Source organism: Babylonia areolata, chromosome 6 (assembly GCF_041734735.1).
Source record: "Babylonia areolata isolate BAREFJ2019XMU chromosome 6, ASM4173473v1, whole genome shotgun sequence".
In the NCBI taxonomy this organism is placed as follows: Eukaryota; Metazoa; Mollusca; class Gastropoda; order Neogastropoda; family Buccinidae; genus Babylonia; species Babylonia areolata.
This window is the reverse complement of record NC_134881.1, coordinates 23056096-23065743: the sequence shown is the minus strand read 5'-3', so window position 1 is coordinate 23065743 and position 9648 is coordinate 23056096. Positions and strand designations below refer to the sequence as shown.

The 9648-nt window shown below is 41.7% G+C and overlaps 1 protein-coding gene across 1 annotated transcript in view; it reads right to left on the bottom strand.

The window, feature by feature from the left end:
- Positions 1 to 6623: 6623 nt before the first annotated feature.
- The window catches only part of LOC143282842 (uncharacterized), a 46351-nt gene continuing 43326 nt past the window's right edge, over positions 6624 to 9648 (bottom strand). The window contains exon 15 of the mRNA XM_076588670.1: positions 6624 to 6904. Within this exon, the coding sequence (XP_076444785.1) occupies positions 6781 to 6904 (124 nt within the window). The 3' untranslated portion in view covers positions 6624 to 6780. The remainder of the gene's footprint in view (positions 6905 to 9648) is intronic.

The following is a 9648-nucleotide window of genomic DNA, read 5'->3' as shown; positions in this document are numbered from 1 at the left end:
ACTCATCCGATGCGTGGAGTATTGATCATTGATTTACTTTGTGGACCAAAGATGCCTGCAGGCTATGAGAATCTCCTGTGTATGTTTACCTGGGACAGTATTAATGACATGTTGGTAGTTTGCTCCTTTTTGAGAATAATCAGGGAGAAGGTTAATTGTTTGAAATTAATTATTTATTAAACCCCCTATCTATGAAAGGTGAAAAAAGTTGATTTTCATTGGTTACCATCCCAAACTGGATTTCTTTACGATGACCAAATACATAAAGCAGCAAAAAAGGTGAGCAAAGAATTTTACAGGTAGTGTAAAAGTAAACTGCCCATTGTCATACATAGAAATATAGAAGTAATGTAACAGAATGATACTCTCTAAAACCTCATCAGTGGACTCTCTCAGACTTTGGTCTGATTTGCAGACCAATTCGAAGTTCAATTTTCAGACTATTGCCCTCGTCATGATGGGTTTGATAATGCCCTAAAGCCAAGTGCATGTGTCAGTAATGTGACAATTCAGTATATAATTTTTGACTGTGATTTGATGAAGCCGTACCTGCACATGCATGTGTCATCACAATTGACTGGGAACAGTGATGTTTTTTGGACTTTCTTGCATTCATTGTTAGTTGTTTCTCTTGTTAGTTTAACGGTTTCTCTTTTAAGATGTCCATTTAATCATTTTTTGTTGTTGTGGTGATTGTACTTAGACATATATTGCAAATCCCACCCTCTGTCTACCCAGTTTTCCCCAACCCACAGTTCATACCCTCCCCCCCTCTACTAAACCATAACACTCAATGTAAAAATAAAACTATAACAGTGTCTACAATCACATGACCAGTATGTGTAGTGGGGCATTAAACAAAAATCCTTCTGACATGTGTGCTAAAACTACTACTAACTACCCTGTGCAATACGTTTTGCTTTTCCGATTTGCAAACCGGCGCTAAATGAAAGCAGTGCTACCAACACAACACCGACAGGTGTTTCTAAACCGGCTGCCAATGTGAAAGGGTGACCACACAGCCCAACATAAATATTCCCTGCTATAAGCGGTTCTGTCCCTGGCAGTGCTGATCTGTTGTCTCGCGGTTTTGTGCACAGGCTTACTATTATCATTGGCCTTTTTTTCTGTACTTGTCTTGTACCAGAGATTGGTATAAACCTAACCCCCGAAAGCGGAGTATGGCTGCCTACATGGCGGGGTAAAAACGGTCATACACGTAAAAGCCCACTCGTGTATATACGAGTGAACGTGGGAGTTGCAGCCCACGAACAAAGAAGAAGAAGAAGAAGAAGGTATAAACCTACAGTTTGGCCAACAACAAAGTGAGAGCTGTATGATCAATGCAGTTTGATCCACTGCAATGAGAATTCATTTAACTCACTCAGTACGGCCAGTCCTCTCTTCTCCTTTACACAGACCCCTCGGATGTCCAGTGGGTGTCTGAATGACCCAACCTTTAGCTTCCGTCGTCAGAATTGTGGTATTCTTTGTCAACATTCACCTCTTCAGTATAAGAGCCTTCCGCTTGCAATATTTTGATGATGGTAATTGGGGTGAAATGCTGTTAGCGTCGTCTCTTTCGCCGTTCGTATGGAGAGAGTTGAAGCTTAGCCTTTTGTGAAGGACTATTGACTCTGGAATGAGAAAGCAAGATTGCGATGGCTCTTGTTGCGACAGTCCTGGTGGTTAGTTAGCCTTTGGGAACCATCCCAGTGCGCGTGCTGACTGTCCTAAGGTCATCATCATCATCGTCATCATCATCGTCATCATCATCATGCTATGAGTTAAATGAAATAATTTCCAGAAACAACTTTATTCTTCAACTACTTCTTATGGAGTTCAATTTATTATCATCATCATTATAATATTATTGTGTCAATAAACTACTACTAATGATAATAATAATAATAATTATTATTATAATAATAATGATTATTATCATCGTTGTCGTTTTTGTACAAGATCACTGAACTAACCTAGTGTGTTATTTGTTCAGAAGCCATACCTGAGTACCCCTCAGAACGTCTCTCCATTATGACTATAATTATCTTTTATTGTTGTTGTTAGCCAGGCTTGAGTACCTTGCCCGATGTCTCCCCATGGCGCAGTTGTTTTTTTTTTTTTTCCAAGTACCTCCTCACTTCACTCCCCTTTGTCTGGATGCTGGACAGGGGGGGAAAGTGGGTGAGTGTGTGGAAGAGGGTGGTGAAAGACTAGACACAGGTGAAATGAAATGAAATTATGGTGCTTAGAGCCTTGCCGACCACTAAGGCCATCTCAAGGCTATCGCCACGTTAATAACTACTACAAGGGTAAAAAACAAACAATTAAAACGAATCACCACTTCAAACTTTCCGCTCAAAGTTTAAAAAAAACTTCCATAGTTTAAAACCTTCCAATCTGATTAAAAATGTTCACTTCTTTCAAGAAGTCCATCAGCGTCCACGGAGGGACATCACGAAACAAGGTCTTCAAAGAAACAGACATAGGTGAAAACATAGTGTAAGCTCAAGTATTATCAGTAAGCAAGAATCGAAACTAGTTTCTTGTTTAAAGACTGGAGGAAACATGGACAGGACATGGCACTAGTTTAAAGAAGTTGTAAGTTATCGCCTGTCTTTCTGATTAATACAAAGGGTACATATTATTCAGTCCCCTGGTTTTCTTATTAGCCCTTTCACTGCCAGTCAATTTAGAATACAAAATTCCCTTGTGGTATAAACACAGAAAAGACATTGGCTATGAATGGCTGGGGATTCCCCCTGCGATGTATAGAAAATATGGCCTATCCTACCACCGAACATTAAGAACTGTAGGTTCATGGATAACAGACCAATGAATGGGCACCTTTCAGTGACATGGGTCCTCTACCACGCCTGTGCATAAATGCGAACTTGGCGGTGAAAGGGTTAAAGAGACAATTCTTAATTAATAAAAACATTTTGTGTGTGTTCAAAAGTGTTTCTGTTTCTTTAAAGAATTGAAGTTTTAAGAATGTAATGAGCAGCTGTAGCTGTGAATGATGTCAGTTTTGTTTTTGCCTGGTTGTGATCCACCACAGTAGTTGTCAGTTTCACCACTAAATGGTATTTGCTAGGTTCTCTGAGCACCCACCCCCTCCCCCAACAAATGTCACCATTTCTATCACTTGAGTTTTTTTTAATTATTAGTGGGATAGGTTTTGTTCGAATGGTTATGGAATTGAAATTAAACCATTGTATCTTTGCAAACATAAGATGTGTTTTTGGTGTTTGTTAAATGACTGTCAGTTTTTTAATTCAATGTTGAGGCAAAGGAAGCATTGTTGTATAAGATGCCACAGAGACGGTATGTATTGTAGCTGAATGGAAAAACAGTTTGGCTGCTCCTACAGATGAATTTTAAGTTTAACCTAGCTGTTTTGAGCGTTAGATAACAATGCCGGATGGTGAGATACAGGTGAACAGACAAGCTAACTCCATTAACTGTATGCAGAGGATTTTCTCACAAGTTGTGCACTTGTTGGTCCAGCTGATTGTTTATGTGATACAGACTTAATTTGGCATTTATTATTCCGATGTAATGTAGTTTTTGTGCCTGTAATGTAGATTGTGCCAGTGTGATACTTTGTTCATCAGAAGTGGAGATCATTTGGTGATTATTATTCCGATGTAATGTAGATTGTACCAGTGTGTTACTTTGTTCATCAGAAGTGGAGATCATTTGGTGATTATTATTCCGATGTAATGTAGATTGTACCAGTGTGATACTTTGTTCATCAGAAGTGGAGATCATTTGGTGATTATTATTCCGATGTAATGTAGATTGTACCAGTGTGTTACTTTGTTCATCAGAAGTGGAGATCATTTGGTGATTATTATTCCGATGTAATGTAGATTGTACCAGTGTGTTACTTTGTTCATCAGAAGTGGAGATCATTTGGTGATTATTATTCCGATGTAATGTAGATTGTACCAGTGTGTTACTTTGTTCATCAGAAGTGGAGATCATTTGGTGATTATTATTCCGATGTAATGCAATTTTTGTGCCAATGTGTTACTTTGTTTATATATTTGTATTTGTATTTCTCTTTCTATCACAACAGATTTCTCTGTGTGAAATTCGGGCTGCTCTCCCCAGGGAGAGCGCGTAGCTACACTACAGTGCCGCCCATTAAAAAAAAAAATTCCTGCATGCAGTTTTATTTGTTTTTCCTATCAAAGTGGATTTTTCTACAGAATTTTGCCAAGAACAACCCTTTTGTTGCCGTGGGTTCTTTTACGTGCGCTAAGTGCATGCTGCACACGGGACCTCGGTTTATCGTCTCATCCGAATGACTAGCGTCCAGACCACCACTTAACGTCTAGTGGAGGGGGAGAAAATATCGGTGGCTGAGCCGTGATTCGAACCAGCATGCTCAGATTCTCTTGCTTCCGAGGCGGACGCATTACCTCTAGGCCATCACTCCACATGATTATTATATATGAGCATTATATACATGATTGTGGATATCGTTCGGTGATTAATATTCCGATATATTGTAGTATTTTTGGGAATGAGTGACATTGTTTATTAAAAAAAAAGAAAAAAAAGTGGAGATCGTTCAGTGATTGTATTGTGTGGTCTGTGAGATTTGGTCGTGAGAGCTTAAGTGTGACAATTCATGCTTTTTAATTTTTTTTGTTTCATAAACTAATAGCTTGTATAGCTGCAGTGAACGAACTATGCACAGCTTGGTAATACTTACTGAATTCCTTTTGATAGGAATGTATTGTTGGACAATGAATGGTATGGACAATGAGAGGTATGTGTGCTTCCACGACGTATTCATGTCTAACATCTGAGCCTTTTGTGATAAGGATGTCCAATGCGTGACTCGATGTTGTGTTTAACCTGAACTCTTGTACATGTGTCACAGGTGTTCTACTTGTTTGTTAGCTAACATCTTCAATACATGCACTATGGGGGTGTGGGGAGGACATGGGGAGAAAGGGGGGGGGGGGAGTGTTATATAGTATCTTGACGTGTTCTGCTGATCTGTCTTAGCAACAGTACGAAGTGTTTCATATGTACATTTATGTATGTGCACAGAGATATAAATGTTGTGTAGTATCTGATACGTAGGTAATAAGGGTAAATAAAATTCAATCAATGCAATGGTCCTTGCTTTAAAAAACAATAACAACAACAACAAAAAAACATCAAAAAAACAAAAACAACAACAAAAAAACAACAAAAAACAACAACAAAACAATCAAACCCACCAAAAAAAAAACAACCTCCCCCCCCAAAAAAAACCCAAAAAAAACCCCACAAAACCGGCGAGACTTACGAACAGAAAGGAATCATCTCTCTCTCTCGACTGCTTGCTCTCTCTCCACTCACTTCCACACACACACACACACACACACACACACACACACGTCGTTGTCCATATAAACAGCACAGGTCTTTTAGTAAACAGCTATTCAGGGTAATCAGTTTCCCCATAAAAAAAATATATTCACTCAACCAACTTAAAATTTTTTAAATTTTTTTATTATATTACCTGAACTAAAAACTGCGGACAGAAAATCTTTCTAAGCACGCGACTTTTGCCTGCGGAAGTGTCGTAGGTCATCACTAAAACGATGAGAGGAAACACAAACGAACAAACAGATAAATAAATAATCAGATGACTAAACGAATGGATAAGTGAATAAATAAACAAACAGTGAATAACGCCTGTTAAAAAAAAAAAAGGGAAAAAGAAAAAAAGATTACCGCACAACATCCTTGATGGCTTATCAAGCGGAGGATCAGTCTCCAATGAGATCAAATCAATCCAAAACCAAACGAAAAGCACTGTTTGTTTTGAGGGAGGGAGAGGTGGGTAGTGGTGGATAGGGGGGAGAGGAGGGGAGAGGGGGGGTGGGGGGGGGGACATAATCAGAAGTCTCTTCCCTGTTGTTCACAGCATGTCTGTTGCATATGTGTGTGTGTGTGTGTGTGTGTGTGTGTGTGTGTGTGTGCATGTTTCACATTTATGTGCTCATTTATCATCCCTTTTTTGTTTGTTTGTAATAATATTATTAGTAGTAATATTTTTTATGTATTTATCTATTATATTATTTTATTATTTATTTTATTTCATTTAATTTATTTTTTTGTTATTTCATTCATTTATTTATTTTATATTTTATTATCATTATTATTTTATTTTTATTTTATTATAAAAAAAAAAAATTCTCGAGGCCTGACCTAGCGCGTTGGGTTACGCTGCTGGTCAGGCATCTGCTTGGCAGATGTGGTGTAGCGTATATGGATTTGACCGAACGCAGTGACGCCTCCTCGAACTACTGATACTGATACTTCATGGACATCGCTACAACCGTCAGTAATCATTGTTCATTCATCAACACATTGTCCATTCAACCAGTGCACGTCGTGACCGTCGTCGTTTCTGCCGACCATTGCTGTGTCGTCACAATCATCACCACCACCACCAATCTTGGCTGCAAAGACTCAGTGACGTCCCGGCCGAGAGAGATGTGATGTCAGAAAGTGACGTCACATCCGACGCGATAAGCGACGTCATCCAGTGAGGTGTGTGTGTGTGTGTGTGTGTGTGTGTGTGTGTATTTGTGTGTGTGTGTGTAATTGTGTGTGTGTGTGTAATTGTGTGTGTGTGTGTAATTGTGTGTGTGTGTGTAATTGTGTGTGTGTGTGAGCGCGCGCGCGCGCGCGTGGGAGACCATCAAGGTGACGTGATCAGTGATGTCACAGCAGCCGTGGACGAGAGGAGGGAGAGATCCGAAGTCAGAGGACGAACTCCCACAGGCGGAGCTTGTGGTCCTGGGAGGCGGTGATGATGCGGACCGGGTCACAGTACAGACAGTTGACGGCGTCCGTGTGGCCCCGGAACGTCTGCAGGCTGTCGGGGCTGAGGACAAGGAGTTGGATTGTGTGGTGTTGTATCGTGTTGTGCTGTGTTGTGTTGTGTGGTGTTGTGTTGTGTGGTGTTGTGTTGTGTTGTGTCGTTTTGTGCTGTGTTGTGTGGTGTGTGTTGTGGTATTGTGTGGTGTGGTGTTGTGTGGTGTGGTGTTGTGCTGTGTGGTGTGGTGTGGTGTTGTGCTGTGTGGTGTGGTGCTGTGTGGTGCTGTGTGGTGTTGTGCTGTGTTGTGTGGTGTTGTATCGTTTTGTGCTGTGCTGTGCTGTGCTGTGTTGTGTTGTGTTACGTTGTATCGTTTTGTGCTGTGCTGTGCTGTGCTGTGCTGCGTTGTGTTGTGTTACGTTGTATCGTTTTGTGCTGTGCTGTGCTGTGCTGTGCTGTGCTGTGCTGTGCTGTGTTACGTTGTATCGTTTTGTGCTGTGTTGTGCTGTGCTGCGTTGTGTTGTGTTACGTTGTATCGTTTTGTGCTGTGCTGTGCTGCGTTGTGTTGTGTTACGTTGTATCGTTTTGTGCTGTGCTGTGCTGTGCTGTGCTGTGTTGTGTTGTGTTACGTTGTATCGTTTTGTGCTGTGCTGTGCTGTGCTGTGTTGTGTTGTGTTACGTTGTATCGTTTTGTGCTGTGCTGTGCTGTGCTGCGTTGTGTTGTGTTACGTTGTATCGTTTTGTGCTGTGCTGTGCTGTGCTGTGTTGTGCTGTGCTGTGCTGTGTTACGTTGTATCGTTTTGTGCTGTGTTGTGCTGTGCTGCGTTGTGTTGTGTTACGTTGTATCGTTTTGTGCTGTGCTGTGCTGTGCTGTGCTGTGTTGTGTTGTGTTACGTTGTATCGTTTTGTGCTGTGCTGTGCTGTGCTGCGTTGTGTTGTGTTACGTTGTATCGTTTTGTGCTGTGCTGTGCTGTGTGTGCTGTGCTGTGCTGTGTTACGTTGTATCGTTTTGTGCTGTGCTGTGCCTGTGCTGCGTTGTGTTGTGTTACGTTGTATCGTTTTGTGCTGTGCTGTGCTGTGCTGTGTTGTGTCGTTTTGTCAGTGTTGTGCTGTGTTGTGCTGTGCTGTGCCTTGCTATGTTGTGTCGTTTTGTCAGTGTTCTGTGCTGTGCTGTGTTGTGCTGTGCTGTGCCTTGCTGTGTTGTGTCGTTTTGTCAGTGTTCTGTGCTGTGTTGTGTCGTGTCGTTTTGTCAGTGTTGTGCTGTGCTGTGTTGTGTTGTGTCGTTTTGTCAGTGTTGTGCTGTGCTGTGCTGTGCTGTGTTGTGCTGTGCCGTGCTGTGTTGTGCTGTGCTTTGTTGTGTTGTGCTGTGCTGTGCTGTTTTGTTATATAGTTTTGTGTTGTGCTGTGCTGTGCTGTGTTATGTTGTATCGTTTTGTGTTGTGCTGTGCTGTGCTGTTTTGTTATATAGTTTTGTGTTGTGCTGTGCTGTGTTGTGTTGTGCTGTGCTGTGCTGTTTTGTTTTATAGTTTTGTGTTGTGCTGTGCTGTGCTGTGTTATGTTGTATCGTTTTGTGTTGTGCTGTGCTGTGTTGTGTTGTATCATTTTGTGTTGCGCTGTGCTGTGTTGTGCTGTTTTGTGTTGTGTTGTGTTTAGTTGTATCGTTTTGTGTTGTGTTGCTTTGCACTGCATTGCATTGCACTGTATTATGTTGTATTGTGCTGTATTGTATTTTGTTCTATTGTATTGTATTGTGCTGTGTTGTGTTGTGTTGTGTTGTGTTGTGCTGTGTTGTATTGTGTTGTGCTGCATTGTATTGTATTGTATTACACTTTTTGTGTGTGTGAAATTCGGGCTGCTCTCTCAAGGAAGAGCCAATCGCTACACAGAGAGGGCCACTCTCTTTTTCTCTCTCTCTCTTTTTTTTTTAGTGTGTGTATTTTTTCCGACCTGCTATCTTATTTGCTTTCTTATCGAATGCTATTTTATTTGTTTTCCTATCAAAGTGGATTTTTCTACAGAATTTTGCCAGGGACAACCCCCCCCCTCTTTTTTTTTTTTTGCCGTGGGTTCTTTTACGTGCCCACGGGACCTCGGTTTATCGTCTCGTCAGACTGACTAGCGTCCAGGCCACCACTCGAGGTCTAGTTCTGGGGGAGAAAACTATGGGATTCGAACCAGTGCGCTCAGATTCTTTCGCTTCCTATGCGGGCGCGTTACCTCTGCGCCATCACTCCACTCTGAGGGGGATGGGGGAGGGAGGGGGTTCGGGGGGAGGGGGGGGGGGGGGCTGTGACCTCACCACATCATATCACAGCATTACTTCGCTTCCCATAACCACATCCCGCCGTCACATCACATCACATCACATCATCACCACATCTCGACACATCACGTCACCACACCACATCGCCTCACATCAGCATCAGAATCCCCACGTTACCACACCATACCACATCACAACACCACATCACGCCACCCACATCAAGTCGCTACACGTGTGTTTGCGCGCATTTACCTGTCTTTTTTTTCCCTTTCGTCCCCATTTGCGCACTTTCCTTTCCATATTGGTCTGGACGCTAGTCATTCGGATGAGACGATAAACCGAGGTTTTATGTGCAGCATGCACCTAGCGCACATAAAATAACCTACGGCAACAAAAGGGTCGTTCCTGGCAAAAGTCTGTATAAAAATCCACTTCGATAGGAAAAATAAATAAAACTGTGCGCAGGAAAAAATACAAAAAAATGGCTGTAGTGTAGCGACGCGCTCTTCCTGGGAGAGAGCACCCTGAATTTCACACAGAGAAATATGTT